Source organism: Thunnus albacares, chromosome 24 (assembly GCF_914725855.1).
Source record: "Thunnus albacares chromosome 24, fThuAlb1.1, whole genome shotgun sequence".
NCBI classification, from domain to species: domain Eukaryota; kingdom Metazoa; phylum Chordata; class Actinopteri; order Scombriformes; family Scombridae; genus Thunnus; species Thunnus albacares.
Window position 1 is genome coordinate 2,209,472 of NC_058129.1, and position 23,765 is coordinate 2,233,236.

At 39.5% G+C, this 23,765-nt stretch overlaps 2 protein-coding genes across 4 annotated transcripts; both read right to left on the reverse strand.

Moving 5' to 3' along the window:
- Positions 1-3,998: 3,998 nt before the first annotated feature.
- Positions 3,999-7,275, reverse strand: LOC122976682 (ankyrin repeat domain-containing protein SOWAHC-like). Its single transcript, XM_044345304.1, has one exon. It carries the CDS (start codon positions 7,065-7,067, stop codon positions 5,199-5,201), a length of 1,869 nt encoding a protein of 622 aa, XP_044201239.1. The 5' UTR covers positions 7,068-7,275; the 3' UTR covers positions 3,999-5,198.
- A 5,351-nt stretch (positions 7,276-12,626) lies between these two features.
- Positions 12,627-21,365, reverse strand: cep70 (centrosomal protein 70). 3 transcript variants are annotated; one of them, XM_044345405.1, is made up of 17 exons: positions 21,255-21,365; positions 20,841-20,862; positions 20,274-20,373; positions 19,920-20,043; positions 18,236-18,416; positions 17,943-18,118; positions 17,502-17,561; positions 16,767-16,848; positions 16,619-16,686; positions 16,451-16,528; positions 15,741-15,840; positions 15,011-15,157; positions 14,637-14,789; positions 14,377-14,545; positions 14,152-14,260; positions 13,360-13,439; positions 12,627-12,922 (listed from the first exon to the last, which is right to left on the reverse strand). In XM_044345405.1, the coding sequence occupies exons 2-17, from the start codon at positions 20,847-20,849 to the stop codon at positions 12,858-12,860; spliced, it is 1,701 nt and encodes a 566-aa protein (XP_044201340.1). In that variant the 5' UTR covers positions 20,850-20,862; positions 21,255-21,365; the 3' UTR covers positions 12,627-12,857. The 3 variants fall into 3 exon arrangements, with proteins under 3 accessions (XP_044201340.1, XP_044201338.1, XP_044201339.1); XM_044345403.1 differs by lacking the exons at positions 20,841-20,862; positions 21,255-21,365 and adding an exon at positions 20,481-20,801 and having other exon boundaries at positions 14,377-14,548; XM_044345404.1 differs by lacking the exons at positions 20,841-20,862; positions 21,255-21,365 and adding an exon at positions 20,481-20,799.
- Positions 21,366-23,765: the final 2,400 nt, after the last annotated feature.

The following is a 23,765-nucleotide window of genomic DNA, read 5'->3' on the forward strand; positions in this document are numbered from 1 at the left end:
TTAGATTGCAGTGATTAGTCTCCATCACTGAAATAGGCAGCATTAAGTCCTCCTCCTGTACTCCATGATGAGAGGAGCTCTCATCATCAGCTGTATCACACACAGATGAGTGATCCTGTAACCTGAACACATCATGAGATGTTGTTCTTTTTAACAAGGACAGAGAGAACAGGATGATGAATTGTAGTGATTAGATTGAAATGGGGACAAAGTGATTATTGTAAAATTACATTCAAAGTAGACACGTGATGGCCTGTTATTTGAGCAAGGAGCACAATGAGAAATGTTAATGTTGTAGCTGTGTGTTAGATTTAGATGTGAACATGAAACTGAAATACAACAATGATGAGGCCTCTTTGACCTATAGATTAGTATTTCAAGTGGATTTAGGGGAAAACACAGAGGGTTTAAGAGTTAAAGAAGCATTGCTCAACATTTTTTGAATAAAGCAATGTTTTACTTGTAAGCCCTTATCACAGGGTGCATATGCCTTAGTCAGGGAGGGACTTTACATTTTAACCTAGCTGCACCATTTTTGTCTTTGTTTCTATCCAGTTTATCATCACCTGACTCCTCCGATTTACCTTGTGACTCGTTGAAGAGATCCCAATCCCAGGTTGAGAACCACTGAGTTGAAGTTCAACAAAATCACAAAAAACATATTTTCACTCTTAGCTCCAAGGCTGGATTATGAGCTCTCCTCTCATTATTGAGACCCTGAGGGGCCCCATAGGCCCCAGATTTACAACGAGGTCATTAGTTTGTGTTCATTTGAATCATACAAACTGAAATTAAAAAGGCCTCAAGGCAGTTCCTGTATTTTTAACTAATATTAAAGCCTTGTTTTATAGAGAGGCCCTCTGTCACACTTTAGTTTTAATACCTTTAGTACAGGTATGTTGATATTATGCTTATATGGTGCATATTCTCAGATATTAAATGAACTTAAAAACAAACTAAGTTGGGGAACGGGGTGCCCTAGTGGGTTAATCAGGTAATGCTTAGTCCTGTTGGCGTTAAACAATAATGATAAAATTTGAGATTGGGGGTGGGGGATGGGGGGGGTTCAGCTGACTGCAGCTTGATCTTCCCATTGTTAAGCAACATGGCCAGCGTGTAAAACAACCTAATGCAGAGAAATAACCCTGACAAATCTGTGCATTTCTCTCTAAATTGAGCATGGCCCGGCGGATGTTTCAAAACAGCCTCTCTGGACAGGAAAATAGGATTTGGTGCAGAGGCTAATCCTGAGAGCAGAGTGATACATCATGAATGACAGAGAGACATTTGAGGAGACACTTCAATCCTTTTTGTGTCTGGGTAGGCTAAAAAGACAAAGCAGGCTCTTTTTCTCTAAGACACACACCTCTGACCCTGCTGATAGTCAAAACACACACAAAAACATTTAGCAGGCATGATACGTAATCTTTCTCAGATTTCTGGGAATTGACTTCCTTGCGGGAGAATTTTGGACACAGTGGAAAGCATTCATTCAACAAAAACTGTCATTATGTGCAGAAGCCACAGATTATCCTCCGCTCCCTGTGGAGAATCCAGTCTGTACGATCCACCTCTGGTGAGTCATAATGACACAGTGAGAAGAGGAGGCTTCTGCTGCAGTCCAGCCTTTAATATAGTGCCATCTAGTGGCTCAACTCACAACTTCTTGAGGCTGAGGATCACATCAAATTTCATCTTATCAAGTAGATAATAGTGGTGAAAACTGAGGTTTATTGTAGCCTTTTCTAGAGCTTTCTGATGCATGTCACAACTCACTAATGAAGACTGTAAGATGTGGCTAAAAACATATTTTGTCAAACTACAATTTTCTAATTGGGAGAAGGGTCAGATTACAGATCATAGAACATGTTCTTTTTCCTGGAGACCCCACAGAACCCCCTCAAGGACCACTGGGACCCCCCTCAAGACCCCTACAATGCCCATGCTTTGATTAACTATTCTTAGTTGACATAAAATAGCAACTATTTTTTCACTTTACACCTACCAAGAGCAAAGAAATCAGACACAGTCTTTTATAGTGCAATACTGTATTATTTATTGAATCATAGTAAAAAGAAACAATCAAAATAATCCCCATAACCAGTTACAGGCACCTAAGGTACATATTTACGATTGCTCTAGCCCTTTAAAAGATGTAGTGTTATGTAACAAATCATAACGTGCAAATACAAATCCAAGAGCTGTTTTGTTAAAATGTGCAAAAGATGTAATGAATGGTAAGTAAAAGGTGCCATTGAGTCAAAGAAGGTTTTTGCTAGATTCAAAAGAAGACATTTCAATGTTAAATGAATCTCAGATATATAGAAGTGGCAACAAGAACCTACAGTAAACTATGTCCAAATACCATGTCACACTGCATTTGTTCATTTTACAACTTAAATACAATCAGAGCAGTCAGAACTTTCTGGTGGACAAAACACTAGTGGTCTTTAAGAACCACTTAATAGTCTCAGGTATGGAAGCTCAAGTATGCAAAACAAAATAAGCAAATAAAAAGTTAGGAATGATGAAAATATACATTCTCTGGAGTTCATACTGTAATCAGAACATACTGTTATATTACTATAAACTTTTCATCTTACCAATTACTAATGAACACTGGCAGGGATGGGCTTTCATGCAGTACACTAAGGCCTGTCTAAAAACAAATGATCTGAACAGTTAAAAAGGACCAGCCTGATTGACTCTGGATGTTTGAGGCCAATACCAATAAAGATGTTTGAAGATATATCAGTAGATATTTGTTTAACATAAACATAACATTTTTGATAAGTATTCCTTTAATGTTGTCCTAAAAGAATAGTGAGCAAAGTCTGTAGTTTGCAGGATATTATACAGTGTAAAAATAAGCTTGTCAGCACCCTCTGGTGGACAGACTATGGAATGGAGGAAATTTATATATTACCTTGAACATCTTTGACATTTCTCTACTGACATGTCTTATTACTTATCAGCTGATATCAGAGCTGCAACAATTAAGATTATTTGATAGAACTGAAAATTAACTATTTTGATAATCAAATAATTGTTTCAATCGTTTTTTAAGCAAAGATGCAAAAATGTGCAGGTTTAAGCATCTCAAATGTAATGATGTCATGATTTTCTTTGTCACACGTGATAGTAAACTGCATTTAGGTTTTAGTCAGACAAAACACATTTGAAGATGCCACTTTTGACTCTGGGAAATTATACCAAGCCTTCTCCAGTATCTTCTGAAATCTTAAACAAAATCATTGATAATGAAAATAATTCTTAGTTGCAGCCCCAGCTGACATAAACACTGATAGTGATATAGCAGATACGAGCTAAAATTGGACAATTATCAGTCAAAGCTCTGCTGGAGACAACTCAGACAAACTGTTGTGTGCAGTCCAAAGGAAAGGAAACAACATAAAATCAAAATAGCGTATGAGTCAATGAACAGTGGTGAGTAGATACTTCAAGTGCACAGTGAAAACGGTGAGAGTTTAAACTTGTGGTCGGACAACAGTGACTGTGCACTGTCATTAAAGCACACAGTCTGGCTTCTTTATATAGAAACACTGAAAAGATTCAAAAAAGCAAGATGAAATTTCCCCTCTGAGCTTCACTGACAAACCAGCCTTTCCTTACAAACATCACTGAATTTATACACCATCGTGGGGAATTATAATCGATTAAATGTTCACAGAAAACCAGGCAATCGACCGTCATCTCCGCAGGCCTCTTGTTAAGAACCTGAACACAGCTTGATCTTGACATGAGAAGCTTGTACAGTTATGCGAGTAAAAGGCAAGTTCTGACAAGAAGCAGCATGCTGTGGATTAAATGAATATTTTTGTGCGTGTGATTCAGAGCCCTGCTGTCACAGACATACTAATGTAAAATTTCATGACTATGTACTACCATACTTCAGTCCACGCTCTAAAACTCTTTTATGCTGTTTTCCATCCATTATCTCATGCAATACATTATGAAACATCTACCATTTTTTTTTAAAAAAGTGAACTATTTGTAAACTTTCTTGTTTTACAGTGCTTTAAAAAAGACGATTTAGCCAATTTATTGAGAGATCAGGATGGCATGAGTATCAAGGGGAGGTCTGTCAGAAATCAGTCATTTGAGGCTGAAGAGGAACCAGGAGAGTTGAGGTAAAAAAAAATGAGGTAATTAAAGTACAAACTGTTGTTTGTTGTCTGCTTGGACAAATTTAAATTCTGGTCTTGTAAAGTGTGAACAGATCAGACTTCCTCCACACTACACTGGCGCCATCTAAAGAGCTTTTTTTATTTTAAGAAAGTACCTGTCTGAATTCCCCGGTCTGTCCATAGCAGATACTTTTTAAAAATTCACAATATCGTGGAATATTTTTTCTAGAAATTCAGTCCAGTGGGAGCCCTCTTACTGTAAATGCAGCTGACTCAGTCTGACACTAAAACCTTGTGACATGAAATCTTGCCCGCAGTGATCCAGATTACAGACTCAAGGTCGGGAGGCTTTAGTGTGGAGCTGTGTGGACGGATAGAGAGAAGCAGCCTGACCTGCAGTCACATTACAACAAATGTCACCATCTGTGTTTGTACATCTAATCTAGGTTATCTTTTCAAATGGATTACGACGCTAACGTGATGCATATTTGACATAGTGGGTGGCCAGTTAGCGTTATTATCACTGGAAGGTTCTTACAAAACTAATTAAGAGGAAAACTTGCCTAAATGAACATCTAGCATAAACAGTCAAACTGTTAGTGATCCTAATCTAGGTTGTAGATCCTGTATCACCTGTATTCCTGAGTCTCAAACTGCCTGAGCATCTCTTCCACGGTTACACTGATATGTTCTACTGTGCATAGTCACAGAGAAGACTATTTTGTGCATTTCATTATCAAATATCAAACCCTCTGATACACAATACATTCTGTGACAACAAATGTTTGCTGGATAATGAGATAAATGTAATAATTTTCCTCCCTCTCCTTAACATTAATTTATGTGATTATTTATTATACTGGTAGAATGGAGTTTTAGAGATCTTCCACCCTATCAAGAGTCAATTTAGAAAATTATTAAATTTGAACCCCAGCTCCACACCGCTGTTATTTGTACTTTTAGCCCAGTCGTTAAACTGCAATGTCTTTTGCCACAATGTTGCAATAACTACTGTCATCATCCCTGTATCACTTCCTGTCTGTGCTGATCTCACCCAAAGAAATGCGTCTTAGGTCTGGACTTAAAGGAACCTCTTCTAGACCCCTCTCGCTCCTCTGCGTCGCGGAACGACGTGCTGTGGACGATCTGCGACGTCCTCATGCGGAGCTTCTGCAGTGCGGGCTTCATCTTGCTGAGAGATGACTTCCTCCTGAGGAGTTTCTCTTTGGGACGACCGTCCCCGTCCACAGAGTCACCATCGTTGGGGTTGAGGAGCCAGTGGGCCTTCAGGTTGGACTGGAGAACCTTGGAGAACCTCCAGCGGCCTCCGTCCCTGCGGTCTGAGTTCTCTGAGTCAGAATGCTCGTACGCTCCTATGATGTCCCGTATGTCCAAGCTCACGTTATCGGTGAGGTACTGGCAGGCCTTCTTCCCGCTGTAGTCTCTGATCTCAATATCTGCGTTGTAGGCGCCCACCAGCAGCTTCACCACATCCATGTGGTTGTGCATGGCAGCAATGTGCAGGGGTGTGTAGCCGGTGTTGGAGCGGACGTCGACGCTGATGGGGACGTTGTGCTGCTTGGCGAAGTTAATAATCAGAGCTATCAGCTCAGGTTTGCCGTGCTTGGCGGCCCAGTGCAAGCAGGTGAAACCAGTCACAAAATCCTTCCTCAGGACCAGGCTGGGCTCTGTGGTGAGGAGGCGCTGCAAGCTGCCCCACTCCCCATCTGAAGCACACATCATCCACTCATGCTCCAGGGGGTCCAGGGCGACAGAGGTCCTGTCATCGTCCAGGTTGCAGGACACCAAGGAGGCCGAGTCGCTGTCGCTCCTGGACGACAGGTAGACCGAGTTGCGTAACACCATGCTGCGCCTCACCTGGGGAGAACTGTTCATCATGACCTCGATGAAGTGTTTGCGACTGCCTTTCGGGGTGATGTCACCCTCGCTGCCGGACAGGCTCTGTGCATCCAGCTGCCCCTCATTCTCCCTGTCGCCTGAATCAGTCTGTCTGGAGAGAAATCTACGCTGGGATGCTCTAGAGTTTCGTCGCCTGGTCACCACTTGAACCTGGTCCGCTTCCTTCTGGTCCTCTGGTGACTGAGATTCAGTTTCAACCTGTCTGTCTCTGGCACTGAGTCCAGCTTGAGAAGTGTCTACCTGTCCTGTTGTACCAGTTTGCACAGGCCCAGGCAGGGTGAACATGGAGCCCTCAGCAGGGAGAGGCGAAGCTTCAATCACTGCAATCTTAGGTATGTCTGGCGCGTTTCCAACCTGCTCCACCTTAGGGTCCTTAGAGTCCGTCTTCTCTCTCTGAAAGCTTTCTCTGTTTCCCATCTCACCTGAGCTGTTGTCCACTTGCTCGACTATGCAAACAAACTCATGACACTTACTTCTGTCTTCTTGTTTGTCCGGAAAAATGGCTGCAGGGTTGAAATCATGCGGAACTCTCACCTGGCTGTCATTTCCGTAACCTGAGCCAGGTGGTATTTGTTGTCGCACTTCATGCGGCGGTGCTGGCTCCTCCTCAGCGGCGTCAGCACCAACCTGGCCGCTGTCTGCTGGGTGTGAGCCGGTGGGATAACGGTAAATGACTTTATCATGATTTGAAACGTGTAATGGTGCCGTTCCTGGCTCGGTTGTGTTGTCACTGACGTTCGTGTCTTCTTGCTTCTTCACCGAACCTCGAAACTTTTTCTTCAGGCAGACATATTTAACTCCATTCTCGGTTTTCACGAAAGCAATGTTGTCAACGTAGCTTTTAAATCTCTGCCGGACAGCAGCTTTCTTCTCCGGCTGCTCCGGGAATACGGCCTTAAAATGTTCAATTAAATCCGCGTTTTTCACTCTGCCGCCGTTCTCCTTCAGAAAGTCCAGAACTGCATCTTGAGTGCACTCGGCAGCCATTATCAACAACATAAATAAGATTCTTTAATAGTTTCAGCTGTCAAACGGCGGGATAACGGTTAAAAAGAAAAAAACATGTCAACATGCTTTCCTGCCGTATCGTCCCATATCGAACTATCCACCGAATTATCCCAGCAGTGAGTGACGCAGAACCGTTATTAATGCTGCTCAGGCACTAGTGTGGGGCAGAGCCAGTCACTGCGTTTTACTTCTAGCGTCTCCGCCTCCTAGCAACCAAGTGGCAGTTGCGGACCGTACCATTTAATGAGGGGGTTGACTGGTTAAAAACAGAGTTTATGTCGCTTTGAGTTATAAAGTTGTAAAGCATGTCTTTTTTTTAATGAATCATATTCACTTGTAAAGGTGATTTTTGTTCGAAAACATTGCTGATAATAACAATGTATCAACTCTTTTTGGTTTTGTCCAAACCAAAGTCATCATCGCACTGCAAGATTTGCAGCGATGCCATCTGTTTGAGAAAAATCCAATTTGCTACTTAAACAAATCAGTTCAATCAGTGGTGGAAGAAGTATTCACATCCTTTACTTCAGTAGAAATACCAATACAGCAATGTGAAAATACTCCATTACAAGTAAAAGTCATGCATGAAAAATCCTACTATAGTAAAAGTACATTATCAGCTTGTTGTAGTTAAAGTATTGCAGTAAAAGTAGGCTAGTGCTTTGGTCCCTCTGACTGATATATTATTATATATGACATCATTAGATTATTAATAGTGAAGCATCAGTGTTAGAGCAGCATGTTACTGTTGTAGCTGCTGGAGGTGGAGCTAGTTTACACTACTTTATATACAGTTAGCTAGTTTAGCCCAGTGGTTCCCAACCTAGGGGTCGGGCCCCTCCAAAGGGTCAGCAGATAAATCTGAGGGGTGGTGAGATGATTAATGGGAGAGGAAAGAAGAAAAAACAAATCTGTTTTCAATTTTTAGACTTTTTCTCTAATATTTGATTTTTGGTGAAATATTGGATCATTTGAACATTTATTGAAATGAAAGCATGTGAGAAGTTTAGAGGGAAAAATCACTATTTGGTGGAGCTGTTAACAACTCATCTGAAATGTGACCCCGACTACACACTGCTTTTTGTAAGACTTCAAAAGCCAAAAAGATTTGAAACCACTGGTTTCATCTTTAACAATGTGTTGTATTTTAAAGCTTGTTATATTATCCATTGTGTCAAATCTCCATCTGAAAAGCTGTCAAATAAATGTAGTGGAGTGGACGTATAAAGTAGCATCAAATGGAAATACTCAAGTAAAGTACAAGTATCTCAAATTAAGCACAGCACTTGAGTAAATGTACTTAGTTACTTTCCTCCACTAAATTCAATGAATGTATAAATATTAATATCCAAGACAACGCTGTATTTATTTCATTATTGATTATCGGTGAATCATGTGTGTACAACTGTTTGTTATTGGAAAACAGGGAGTGGTTGCTATGTTGCATAAGATGGGCTGAACAAGTCTGGCACTGCAGTGCTGAATCAGCTTGGTACCTCAGGTAACCAACAGGTAATGTTCTATTTCACTTCTAAAGAAAGGATGTGTTGGGTCATGTGCAGGAACACACGGTTATCATGAAGCAATGTTTTTGATGGGTTATCTTATTGGCTGTTTTATCACTGTGAATCACTGTGCCTTGAGTTAGGGCGGTGGTAGGCAAATAGTGGCCTGTGGGCCTAATCTGGCCCTGCAGAACACAAAGCTCCTGTGAATCCCAGTTATTGTAATATAATCGTGTTACATCTAATCCTGCCCCCACACAAGGGGAAGCATTAAAACTATGGTTGCGCCATACTGTTTGAACAGTGCATGGTGCTGAAATTAATTCTCATAAACCCACCAGAAATCAAAGTTTAATCTGTGAATTCCACAACTTTAGCCTGCGCAACCAGAACAGATTTGTTCCTCACAAACACAAATGGTTGGCAGTCGAACAGAAATGTGTGTTTATGCCATTTCCCCCTCAGATATAGTGATTAACAGTGTTACAAATCTATTGTATTCTTAAATGAAATAAAAGAAATAAACAAAAAATTTAGACCTTTCTTTCCACTGCACCAACAACCCTGCAATGAAAAATCCTGAAAACAACCTGCCTATGGTTGAACCTAATTGCTGACCCCTGAGTAAGGGGAAGATGGGGGAAGATGCCTCCAGGGCAGGACGCCCACCCACATGTACCTCAGCCTGTGCCCTACAAATGCCAGTTGAATTCATGTCTGTGTGTTGCCTACATTCAGTAAAAGCTTCCATTTGCAAATATCCATCTTACCTTCTGTTTTGGAATGCTGCACATTAACACATTTTGAGGTAATTTGATCAAATTTTTCCTTGTTGGTTTTTAAGAATCTGTGTTGTTTTTGTAGAAGTACTTTATTGATCCCCATGGGGAAATTGATCCTAAGACGTCCCTTAAGCTTCTTGTTTTTGTATAAGAACTATATTCAACACATTACCCTACAAACTGTGTTGGTTTATGCATAATGATAGTGTACACACTGAAACCACATTCAAACACCTTGTGTCTTTTCAGTAAATGGACAATGTTCTGAAAGGGGACATATTGAGTTTTTCACTGAAAGTGTGCAGGTGGCCTCTCAAAGGAGAGTATCTGTATATATCAGAGCTTGAAAGATCTAATGACAACATCAGTAGACAAATAATGGAAGTAACTGAATATTATAATTATAGTGATTTCTTAATTAGATAGGTAATGGTAATTTATAGTAATCCAAAAAGTCAAATACATAAAGGCTTTCATTGTTTTATTAGAACTATAGAAATTGTAGCTAAAATACAAATGATAATGACTTGATGATGTATATTTTGGTTTTGTACACAAGTAACATAGTGAAGACCAACACTTGACAGTTGGACATAAAACAGCCTTCTTTGTGAAGAGATTGTACATAAATGCAGCAGTTTAAAATAATTTTTTTTTTTTTTTTGGACAAAATGCACTATTTTGGCTTTCTGTAGTTTGTAGTTCTCAGGATGTTTAGTGGTGTTCACATCCATATTCAATGACCAGTGTAGCAACTGCAGCCCTTGTTATGCTTGAGGAAGGTGTTATAAAGGGCTTCAGTTTCTGCAAAGTTCATGGGTGTTCAAGTAAAGTCTGCTCTTTTCACCTCTGTATACTTTGTAGTGCATTTAAATCCAAATGACTTTAATTAGACACTCAATGTCTTCTTAATAAATGCTAGCTTTGAAGTATCGAATCTCTATTCTCCTTCTGGGGAATTCCACTGATCGTTAAGAAAAAGGAAAAATAAATAAGTAGACATGTTGGTAACTGTGATGGATTATATAAGTCAAGTGTCAAGCCTCTGCATGTTCACTCACACTGCAGTAAAATGATTAGGAGTCAGTGGCTGCCTGAACATAGGAAACACACACACTTATGAAAATGGTTCTCAGTAATGTGAAGTAGTGCTGTAATGGTCAAACCCATTCACTAAAGTACTGTGTATCTTTAAGCACCTCATTATGTACATACATACATATATATACTTGCATGGCAGAGAGCGCTGCAGTCCTGGTGAAGATACAGTATGTTCATTAACCAGGAAAATGTTGCCATCTACTGGTGAAAAAGCTGTACTGGCTATTTGTGACTTGAATAGATACTAGGTTTAGAAAAGCTGCAGATGCTCATTGTAACAATTTATTTAGTCAATGCAACTTCAGACACTAAATGGAAACATTAGTCTTTTTAGTGCCAAAGTTCCTCTTTTTGTTACTATACTTCCACCACAGCTCAACAGGGAAAGACTGTCTGAGGAAACATAAAGAGGGAATTTGATGCTAAAAAGACTGTAAATGTGTCAGATATCCACTTGATATGACTAACTCAGACTGATGAAGACTCATATAAGCTTCACATCAACTTTTAAATGCATTTTTGCACAAAATGACTGTGGTGGTACTGATTCCCCAGACCTCAGCTGATCGGGAAGAAGCCTAAGAACCAGTTCCCAACAACAAAATAATAATAATAATAATAATAATAATATTTAGTTGGAGAAACAACCTCACAAGTTTCTGCACAATGGAAAATGTCCCTTAACAACAGCAACAACTGCCTCTTCAATTATAATGAAAAAATGCCTCCTCAATAATAACAAATGCCTCTTCAATAATGTATATAGGAGGGTTTTTATGAAATAAATAGACATAATAAAATAAAGCCTGCAGGCTATCGTTAGGCAAGCAAAATCTCTTGCACAAATAGCACTAAAACTCCACCCTAATGCAGGTAACTTGGTTGAAGGCTTTATTTTTTTAATATTCCCTCAAGCTAAGCTCCAGAACGTTCAAAGTCACCCTCAATCAGAAATGCAAATGACAGCAAAGGAGACCAGAGCTTCTGGCTAACAGTCTCTGCTCAAATGCAGTAAGTTGAGGAAAGATCAGAGTGACCTAAGTGTGCAGATTCTCTCCTCTCTTAAACCCCAGAAAAAGGGCGTCGTCATACCCTGATTGGACAAGAGGGGAATGCAATGAGCCAGTCCCCACACCCTGCACAACAGGTGATCTGGATAACCCTCCAATCAACTCAGAGGAATTTTGACATTCAGTTACACGAATTCGGAACAAAGAAATAACAGCAAGTCCCAAGAATGGGTGACTGCTACATGACTGTGTGGACACGCTGTGGATTTTGGCCTCCATCACTTACATTGAATGCACATTTCAAGAGATCTTTTAATATCCAGTATGAACAGGAGGAATGATTACAGAGAGGAAAACCTTGTTGTTTCAAGACACTTAAAAAATTGTAAATCTATCCTTCATTTAGGGCATCATAAACATATAAATGGTTTCTGTCTAATGATGTGACAACCTGATAAAATTGGTGTCTTAGTTTATTCTCTTACAGATCTGCTTACAAAGACCCTCATATTCCTGTGTGGTCAATACTCATGTTTGCTGTGACTTAACTGTGGTGGCAGCTTTGTTTCCAGCCAGGACTTTAAAAATACTGAGATCAGGGAGTCCAGATTCACCCAGCTAGTAACCCCCCCACCCTCCTAAGCTATGTTTGAAAAAAAATAAATATCCATTCATTGTATTTTTTGCCTAATAGTCAAATTTAAAGGCAGTGAAATTAAAGAATATCAGTATTTTCCTTTAAAAAGCCAGCACGTGCAATTTCTTGGTGAGTCAAGCATTATTAATACATTATCAGTATTACTCTATAAATAAATTTATAGGTGTAAGGAAAACTTTGCGCTCCACAACCTGCAAACTCATCCATCCTGAGGACTCTACGATGTATGTTATTGGGAGATGTGTTTCATTTCCTTTCATGTTATGTAGGTTGCTAAGCTTTTTGTGAAGGGGGGGTTGAAGTGAAGAAGTTTAAAGTATGAATTATGACATGATGATGGAATTTGATAAGTCAAAGTCTCACAACCCCACCAACAATATGACTGAGCTTTATACGAGTTTATGAAGAATGTTGAAATAAAATATCACAGACCAGCAGTGCTTTTTAATATTTTCCATACATTTAATTCAGTAAGTGATCTTTCAACTTCACAGTTAGTTTTTCAGCTAGTTTTATTGTAGTCATTCATATCAAAAAGTTAGAACAGATTCAGTACTGATACAATGAGTGTCTGATATGGTTATTATTCACAATAAAAAACATTCATGTCAATATTGTGTAGCTTTACCCGCATGTGGATCATGATCATGTGATGATTTCTTAAAAACCAGAAATCCCTCTCTACAGTCATGACATTGAAAAAATAAAACCCCGCAGCACACACTTCAGTCGCTGTCAGTTTGTTTCAAAGACTTGAGAGCTGGAAGGATGTCGTCCAGACGACTGACTCCTGAAACACACACACAGATTAAGTGGTGGGTCAGCATTCTCAGCCACATGATGAGAGAGAAACACACAAAACAGAAGTCAAAACCAGGACCTGCCTGCTGTGAGGTGACACCATCTCTGCTGCCTCCTGACCCCAAAAGCACAAATTAAAGGGATTTAGGCCACTGTATGTCTAATACTGCTTTCCATTACTAGTCAGGAATGTATCACTCCCTTCCTCTAATTAGGAAAATTATTCTTAAATGTCCTTCAAAGTCAGAGGTTTTATTTAGAAGTAACCTAAAGCTGACAAATTAGTTAAAAATGAAAAAGAATTTCAAAATCTATGATTGTGGTCCATATTATCCATATTGTATGATGCCATACTCCCACACAAAATGCAGCCCACTGTCAACCCAACAAACAGTGTGATCTTGGTGTTCGTTGCGTCATATTTACCCAGAGTGTGTAAAATGTCCAGAATAAGTGAATAAAAGGCAGGAAAGAACTCCTCGTGCTGCTTCACCTTGACGATGATACTGAAACAGGAGAGCAAAGGATGAAAAACACACGTCAGGTAGAAATCTGGATGACACACAGCTTTATGAATCTGACAACAAGATGAGTCGGCACATTCCTGGCTCTGTGTGAACACAGCTTGAATGTCATGAATCTACACAAGAGTTTTAGAGATCTGGCTCCTGGTGTGAGACGTAAATGCTACTAAAACATAAATTCATTCAGTCATCTCTGAAGCAGCTGTCCTGTCAGCAACACAGCTGTATTAGGCTGCTGAAAAGACAGCAGAAGTGCATCTGTTCTGGACAGAAACGCTTTAAAAAACAATCCAAAGTCTTTTCTACTTTTGACTAGAGCTGCAACTAACGATTATTTTCACTATCGATTGATCTAATGATTATTTTTTCCATTGATAATAGTGTATAAAATGTCATAAAACAGTAAAAAAAATCAATCAAGAGACCATCCAGAGACAACTTCTTATGTCTTTTGTCCGACCAACAGTCCAAAAACAAAAGACAACTCAAGTTTAAAGCAGTAAAACCCTTCATATGAGAAGCTGAAACAGAGAATGTTTGGAGTTTTTGCGCACAAAAAGACTAAAATTAATAATTTATTGTGAAAAAAGTAGTTGTCAATCAACTAATTGATTAACCAACTTATCGCTGAAGCTCTACTTTTGGCCAGTTTGAAAATGTGCTTCACTTTATTCTACATATTGTATCTATGAACCTGTCAATGTCGGCGTCTCCCAGCAGATTGTGGATCCCAGTTGTGTCTTCAGAGGAGGAGACCAGTCTGGCCACCGTGTTCACCACCTCGGCAGGAGGAACCCTGCTGTCTGACAAACCAGCGCAAACATGAACATCACTTTTAGTCCGTTCTCTTATTTCATTCCTGCCTAACTGTGCAAAAACAGAATGAAGACATGAAGCGTGGATCGTGTCTGCGGGGTACCTAGCTCTAGAACGTCTCTGAGGTTCCTCATGGCGTTGGTCATCTCTCCCAGCCTGGTGTAGACCTCATTCATACGTGGGTAGACCCCGCTGAGGGAGGTCACGTCAAAAAGCTTTTGGAAGTGAGACACCATGGAGCCCAGAGTGAAGCGGGTGGGGCTTCTGAGCACCTGCCATGCACACAATATGTTACTACATCTCCTTTTGTCAACACGAACAAAAATAATCTGAAAGACAGCACTTCATATTATCTGCCCCTACCTTCTGATCATCAGTAGAGGTGTATTCCAGCATGGTGTCCACTAGCAACATCATGTCCTCCACCTTTACAGCTTCTGCAGCATTACGTCCACCGTCCCACTGCTGCCCCACCATCAGTCTGGCAGTCAGTTTATTTAAACTGTGTTGCAGGTCCTAACCACATGCACACATAGCAAATCCAGTAAGTCCATGTGTCATGACATCCTCACTGACTCACTGACATCAAAGCAGGTGATTAAGACTGGACTTGGGTGATGTGTCAATAGTTTTTAGGGAGAAAGATTAGAGAGAGAGTGCACTAAGATACTATTTATTAATTCCAGTGGTTTGTGAAAATGAAGTGTGCAGGCAGTGTTTGTGGTGGTGGTGTTTACCTTCAGCAGGTGGAGCTGCTGGGCCCAGGCCTCCAGTGTAGGGAGGACAGCCTGGAACTCAGCCGGCTTCAGAGCAACAGAGGAGGGTCTGTGCAGTCGTAGCGGAGCGTTGGGATTGGTCAGAATGGCGCTGATCTCGTTCAACAGCTGGAATACAGATGAGGACAAAGGACAGGAAATTAGATGTTTGTATGTATTTATTTATTTTTAGACCCGGATTTAAGATACAAACATGACCTTAGCCAGCCTGTTTTTCAACTCTGATGATAATTGTATGTAATATTGTATTGTGTCCTTGAATCCTATTGGCTTTTAAAAGAAGGAAAAGAATCAATGTTCAGCAGGAGCATGTCAAACCAAACTTTATCATTAAAAAAGACATTTTGGTAAGAGTTAACAGTTTGGAGAGCTAATTTTACCAAAAGCTGACACTGTAAAGTTTATCCAGATTTAAATTTGGGAAAAACCAATAGATATAAATGATTGATGATGAGTATTTTTACATAATAGAATACATCTGCAGGGGATCTTTAAATATTTTAGGGTCCTTTTTTACTCAAACAGTCTGTTTGCACAAAGGAAAAACAAAACATATTACTTTACTGACAAGGCAAAATAAAAAAAGAGCATATCAAGGTCTTATTTTACATCCTATGATCAAGAACCAACTTGAAGACATTTCCAGTTGACAGCATCTACTGGACATTATGGAGTCAAACATTATGCTTACATGATGATAGTGGTCACACATAGTGGCTTCTCTATCTTGGTCACTGATGTTTCCAGCTTCCGACCTATGTATGTCAGTTGTGTTGTCTTCTTTTGGCAGTCTGCAAAGATGGTTGATACATGATTGACACAAGTTCAATACCAAGATCACTTAACCAGCATGACACCATGATTGAGAGTTGGGTACACTATGCTTGGAATAGATACTAGTTTTTTTTTCACTGAACACATAATCACACACATCACATGTATATGACATTCTATGTAAAAACTGCTTTTTCTGCACAATTAGCTTCTATGTATCTGCTTTAGATTTGAAACTTTCTCTAAGGGCCATAAATGTGGTTCTAGTGACTGTCAAAGCTCCACCAGACTCTGTCTTTCCAGCACAGAGACTCTGACAGCAGCTGCTGCTCATGGCTGATTGGCTGAGCGCTAACTTCCAGCTCTACAACGCCATCCCTGCATCACACGCCTCCTACAGTCATTGCCCCCACTTCTCTGTTGCATTTTTAAATATGCTGAGGAGGAAGGAGCTAGCAGAATTAAAAGTAGTAAGTGGGTACAAACTGACTTTCTCATGATCATAGTAAACATGAGCACATACTGTATGTACAAAAGACACAAACAGACTTTTATCACCAATCATCTGATCAAACCTTGGCTATAGCAACCACTAAGCCAAACTCCAAAGTAATTGGGTGTTCCTACCTCGTGTTATTGTGTTTGTGTAATCCCTCCAAACGGCGGAGTTTGTGTTTGTAGAACTTCACGTCTTTCAGTGTGGGCCTTTAAAGAAGAACATCATCAACATGATTAGTGACATGACGGCACACGCTCGTCTACTGATGGAGACTAAATGAATACATTTACACAAACCTTGTTTCCAGCTCTTGCTTTAGCTCTTCTATTTGAGCTTTGCTTTCCTTTTGCTGTTTCTCATAGGCCTGGGATGAAATGCAAAGGTATTAGCTACATTGTTGCTACAGTGAAACCCATTTCTGAAAAATCAATTGAAGTTCGCCACCTTGAGAATGGTTTTGAAAGCCGGAGTAGCATTGCTGGAAGTTTTACTTCTTGTTTGATCTCCTGATTCTCCTTTGACAGATCTGTGGTGAAAATGGAGAGTGTAGCATAAACAGAGGCACAAATGCACAGGGTGAGCATTTTTCTTTTATGAAAGGATACGTTCCATTTTTTAAAACCTGTCTTAATAAGAAAAAAAAATCACTTTGAAATTTGCCCTCGGTACACCTTGAGTGATAACGACAACAAACCTACACACAACCATCAGAATGTATCCCTCCGCCACAGCTTGGCAAAGAACCACATTGAAAGATCCTGACTTAGCAAACTTAATATTGCCGAAGCTTCATATTAGCTCTAGTTGTCCTCCATCTTTTACAGTGTAGTCTTGCTCAGGGGAATATCTTCAGAGTCAGTATGAAGAGAAGGAATTTTTATTGTAGTCAAGAACCATTTCATCATACATGTGGACATGTCAGTATTTTATGAAGGCAGTCTTTCCTATCCTTTAAAATTAAAAGCAGCCACTTTGCAAAGCTCTTTATCTACCATTCATGTCACTATACATCTAAGAGACAAGATTTCTGCTATTATCAAACACTGCCAGGTTCTGCTGGATGAGCAAACTGAGCCGGCGATGCAGTCAGCTACTTCACCTGTCATATCATTTACGAGAATCTAGATTAGACATTTCATCAGTGTAACAACATTGAACGTGAAGTCAGGCAGATCTTACCTGAGCTCATCCAGTAGCTGAGTCAGTTTAGTCTCATAGAAGTCGATCACATCCAGCAGCCTGCAGGTACAAGAACATGGAGAGATGTAGCAAAGAACTCAACACAGCTACCTTGTCAGAATTGCAACAGAAGAGCAGCTGGTGTATCTGTTTACATTGCAGCCTCGCATTATAGGTAGGTGTAACTAGGCAATTTGAATCTAGAGCGGGAATGACATTAAAAATATTGAAGAGTAATTACAAAATGTTAATAACTCAATAGCCATTGCCGAAAAAATGCCAACCATAAACGGTACCAAAAACGTGGTTTGATTTAATAAAATTCTTAAGGATTATAACTTTAAAAACCAAGTCTAATATATTATAATTATGAGTTGAATGTTTAAGTAAGCTTTCAATGTATTTTGTCAAGAAAAATTATTAAGTCAGTCATGTTCTTACTGTTGGTCTGCTGCAGATGTTTGCTGGCTGACTTTCTTGCAGATGTGCTGGAATGTCTGACTCTGACGAGCTAATCGTCTCTCTTCTTCTTTGATGGTAAAGTACAGTTTCCTCTGAATCTGGGCTGCTTCCTCCCTCTGCTTAGACAGCTTCTGCTCCAAAACCTGACACCGTCTCTAGAGAGATGAAACGGGGAAAAAAAGCAAATATCAAAATGACTGCTTTGAAAAGTCACTCCATCTGAGGTGCCCTTGAATGTTCTTTGAAACAGGTGAAGAAGATTGTTGACCTACCTGTGCGTCTTGTTTCTCCTGCTGCAGTTGTTGTGTCTGGCTGTGCTGCTGGACGGCCTTGCCCAGGTAGCGGTCCTCCAGGTCCTGGACTCTGGCCTTCACTTCGTCCAGCAGCCCCTCGAGCTCTGTGGCCCTCTGAGACTGATGAGCCGCTTGACTCATGTGCTCCTGAACCTCCTCTCTGAGGACACACAGAGAAGGTTCAATCTCAAAGTGCAACACAAGTGCATTATCTTCACCTACTTCATCCTTCTCACACTTTACCTCTACCAAAGTCCATCCAAGATTTGAATATTTTACGGGAAAATGTCTCAAATAGGGCTAGGTTTATTAAAGTTTGGTATCAAATTCAGTATGGAATCATTTATAATCACAAAATATCTGATCAAAGAGTAGGTACCAAGCATTTAATGTAAACTTTCAGCATTAAGCAGCAAACAGTAGGACTACAGTCTTATCATTGATATAACACAGCAACATGTTGTATTTCTTTTGACAGAATGGTTGTTTTTACTGAAGCTGTCACTGGAGAGGTGATGATCAGCTGACTGCAGCCCAGCTTCAGGTTTACACTTCATACCTGCACTGAGCTATACAGCTCAGGAGGTGTATGTATCCCTGTGATACTCATCTGATGCTGATGATATTAGATGACAGGAGGACAGGTGGTCGGCACAGCGCTGCATATACATTATTGAATAGATAGAGTCGCAAAACACCCATAGTAATACATACTGCAGGCAATGTGTCAAGCAACAAAAGCCTGATATATCTTATTCCTCTGTGCCATAAACTATTGAGTCACACTGTTACAATGGGTGACATGTTCCTTCATCACCATGAACACACACACTGCAGTTTACTTTGACTCAATCCCAGACACACCATCCTGCTGGCAGAAATATTCACTAGAACACCAAAATGTGGATTAATCTACCAATGTAAACAGTCCCCAAAAAATGCACTATTTCCTCCTGTTTGAGTAACATTTGTTAAAAAGTACAGTGACCAGCTGTTCCAGGGAATTACTGCGGCTTTTTAAAAAATGAAATATATACAGTACACATATCTCATTCCAGGGAATGGAAAGGTGTGTCCAAACTTTTGACTGGTGCTGTATTTGTGAGCTGTGTTTTTTAAGATTTACATCCTCCGTAGGAACCGCTGGGCTTGGAGCCACAGACAGGGTAGGTAAGTCAGAAAGTATTGAGAGACAGACTAACATGTTGTTGGTTTTGATCATGGGATTTTTTTCTTTTAAGCCCTATTCTTAAACTTAGACTTAGAAAACTTTAATGTCCCCTGAGAGGAAATTTGTAGGACATTTGTATTAATAAATATTCTGCGCAAGTATGACATCACAGACATTAAAGGTACCCTGTGGAGTTTTTGATCCTATAGTAGCAATACGGAGCAATGTTTGTACTAGTGGGTCCACATTATGGCTTTATGTAATTCTGCATTAAGCTGGAAGCAGTGACATGTCAACAAATGTAGCAATTCACTAACAGAGTGAAGACTGCAAGCTAACAAACATGGATGTAAACAACGCAAGATTTAACATATTTTTTATTTAGTTTAATCAAGATCCTGATTGGAATAAGATATGGTTGATTTTTAATGTCATCTATATCTTCCATGGAAATCTACATATCTAAAGAGAATTACTGACTGGTTGACTTACTTGAGTTGGTTGTTGGACTTGATGAGCTCCTGGATGAGGGCTTGTCTCCTCTCAGAGTCTGTTAACATTGTCCTCAGAGTTGTCCTGATCTCACCAGCTGACTTCTTGTCCAGCAGAACCAAATCTAAGGACACACGGACTAAGATGTAATGGAGGTATCTCCAAAAACAAGGCATCTGCAAGCTCCTGGAAATATATTTTCAACTTATACCTGGAAAAGGAATTCCATCCTGGCAAAAGCTGAATACTGAATTTTTATCCTTTTCATGCCAAAAAATATATAAAAGATTGATTCTCCCCACAACACATTACAAATGTAACATTTTCCAAGAAATTGGAACCACTGAGCCTTACCTAAAAGGTTCTTATTCTCAACAGGATCGGCAAAGTACACTGGTTTAAAACCATGATGCTGCAGAAGTTTATTCACATCATCCCATTCAACCTGCTCCTGCTACAACACAAACAAAAAAATCAATCAGAAATATGTAGTCAAACAAACATTACAGTGAAGCAGTTAAAATTTGATTCTATTGGAGATATCTGAGGTTTTAGTTCTACCTGAAACTGCCTGTTGGTCCACAGATAAACATAAGTCCTATTTTTTGATTGTGAAAAATGAGCGGTCCTGCTGTCCATGTCCTGACTTGAAAGTCCCTCAAAAGCAGCACTAGTTCTAATCATTGCAGGACTCGGGTCCTTGTCTTTCTTCAATGATGTGGCACCCGTCAAAACCCACCACTGATCAGGTTTCTGCTGTCTCCACTACTGAGAGGAGCTGAGAGGAGCTGCCACTACTGCAGCACAACAGTGAATGAAAGATGATCCACTGTTTGATATCTCTGACACTCACAAGCCCCACCAGCCTCTGTGTGTGGTGCAAATCATATTTTGTTGTAGTATTCTGCTACGGTAACTTACCTGTTCCATCGTTTCACCAAGACTGCAAGAAATAAAACAATATGCACGTCGTTAGTATCCATAGATTTGCATTAATTCCCTGAACTCCAGTTTAAAAAACTGTCAATTTAAAGCTACTGGACCTTCGTTAACAATATTCGACTAATAAGTTTGACAAATAAGACTATTTTCCAAATCTTTAAGTTATTCTGGTCAATTCGGCATACGAGTGATAAACAAACCACGGCCTTTATATAAAAAAATTACATTAAACTGTCAAATGTTGACTGGGGTTCTCGGTTAGCTTCTGTAGCTAACCATGTTAGCGTTACGGCTAAGTATTGTGTATTTTCTACTATTAGCGGACTTTGCATTTTAACAGAAGTGAAAGACACGTTATTAATTACTAAGTGTGTAAACTGTTGTCGCTCTTACTTGCCAACCTTTGCGATAGTTCAACTCAGAACAGCACTCAGTTTCACTATTTAGTTTACTATTTACTCCACGATACGCCCCTTCCGTCATTCAAACAAGTGCGCGGTTACGTCACCGGCGTAGACCAATGGGATGTGGCTGTTGTTTGACCTATCAGCGTTGAGTGTTTGAACGGTCCAAGATTTGTAGTTCAATCAACAATTAAGACAAAATAGTACATTATACATTATATATATATATTTTGCAGTTACATGATGTTTTTTACTGGTGAGCATGGATGTATGATTAAATATATTTCTTTCAAGTCTTGGTCAGTTGACTTTGTATGGCATAAAAAGTATGCCTAACTCTAACCATCACAATTAGGAAAACATATCTAAAATACTGTGCTTTTTAGAAAATGATTGTCAGTAATATGAAGTATCTACAAGAAGTAAAAATCAATAAACAGAGTATAAAAGTTCAATAACACATTAATGATATAGGGCATGGGACAAAAACAGAACAAGATTCTGTAAGCACCAACTGTTGGATCTCCTTGAACTACTCAGACACTCTGAGAGCAAAGCATATTGATTATGATGTAAATATTTACTTATGAATTTAATTACAATTAATGTTTCCTGTCTATGCAGTATTGATGAGTATTATCAATACACAAAGGCATGCAGGAGCAGGTCCCAATCCAACTGTTGTTGTACTAAACATTAGCAACCACAAGATGGCAGATATGGTTCAGCACTTGCTCACAATGCAACATTGTCTGTAATGATCAAATAGAGTATATCACACCACTCAATGTCAAACTGTTCCAATTCACCAATGTTCTTTAATTACTGACCACTGAAAACATTTAACTAAGCATGCTGCTTGATAAATGCAGGACATGCTTGAAGAAAAAACTATTTTATTTTAATGAACAGCAGAGTTTATAAAGTCTTTGTCTTTGTGTCTTTGTGGTTGCAGGATTGCATGCATAGATGATATCAGATGGCATCCAACAGTCACCTCAGGGCTCACACACTAATTAGACCCCCATATCTAAAACCAAAGAGACTGGAACTGCGTTTTGTCACACATTCTGTTAAACAAAGCATGCTAATTATTATGTGAGCTGGGTGATGCATTAATTAGACAGACTTGTGCTTGTTTTCATGTTTATATTAACATTTACTGCACCTTTATCCACTACAGACAAGCAGTTTTATAAAAATTAATTTTTACTCATTAATGTTCAAATTACAGGAAGAGTCTGTAGTGGAAGTATGAAGTTTCTGTTATTTATGAAATATTGTATGCAAGTTTATTTTACTTTAACATATGTATGTGCTCAGACAAACATCTCTTAGTAGAAGGCAGAAAAATGTCAAAATAACTCATATTAATCTCACATATCAGTTCTGACAGACCTTCCCTCGGTACAGTAAATATTCCAGTATTGATTGACTTTGTCATGGGTGTCGACTATTCTAATGTCACTGAGATTACACACACGGATGTCACCGCTTTATCTTGAACATTTGCAAGCGGAGGGATCTCTACCGCCGGTGGACAATCGGACTGGGTGGAAAGGTCAAACATACAATGCAAATGCAAATATTACCTGTTATTGTTTTTTATATCATATCTGATTAAGGCTAATGGATCAATCAGTACTTTTTAATATATAAATTGCAGGTATTCACAGAGTGTAGAAACAATTGATCTTTTATGTTTGTTAACTGAACATCATTTTTAATAAATGGCTGTGATACTGCTGTGTCGACAGCAGGAAACAAACGAGGCTCTGTCATTAGCTCAGCTTTAGTTTAAGATTTAAGGTTAAACATTATTGTCTGAAACACAATCACTTGCTCTCTTAAACCCCATTTAACAAACTGCAGTCTAACCCCAGTTGTATTATTTCTATTGCAGTAGATTTTATTATCATTTTGTTGTTGTAGTTGTTTTGTGATATGTAGAAAAAGACTAAAAATGATTAAACACACACATTCGAATAGGGATACCACATAAATGTCTGAACTAGTTTTTTGGAAGTCAGGGGATCAGCAAAGTCAGTAGGATTTATCATCTGAGGACCATGAATATCTGTACTGAAGTTCATGAGAATCCATCCAATAGTTGTTGAGAAAATTCAGTCTGGGCCAAAGTGGTGGACCAACCAACCAACTACCAGCCGTTCCTAGAGTCAGGCCACAAGTGTGGCTAAAATTAGTGACAGAAAAATGGCTACAAAATGTGTAACAAGCATGGATGAAATGGACATAGCTGCTCAGGTCGCCTCAATCTTAAATCAGCATGTTTCTTTGGATGTTGAGACAAGAGCTTTTGTGTTGACTGAGAATGACTTTAGGGGGAGTCAATATGACATCACTTGCTTCTAGCTGATTAGGGCAAAATAAAAACAAATTAACCTCCCTCTCAGCAGAAATCAGCTAACATGAACACGCCTGACTGAATATTGAAATGACAATTCAATATGATTATCAGGCTACAACAATACAAGCCCTG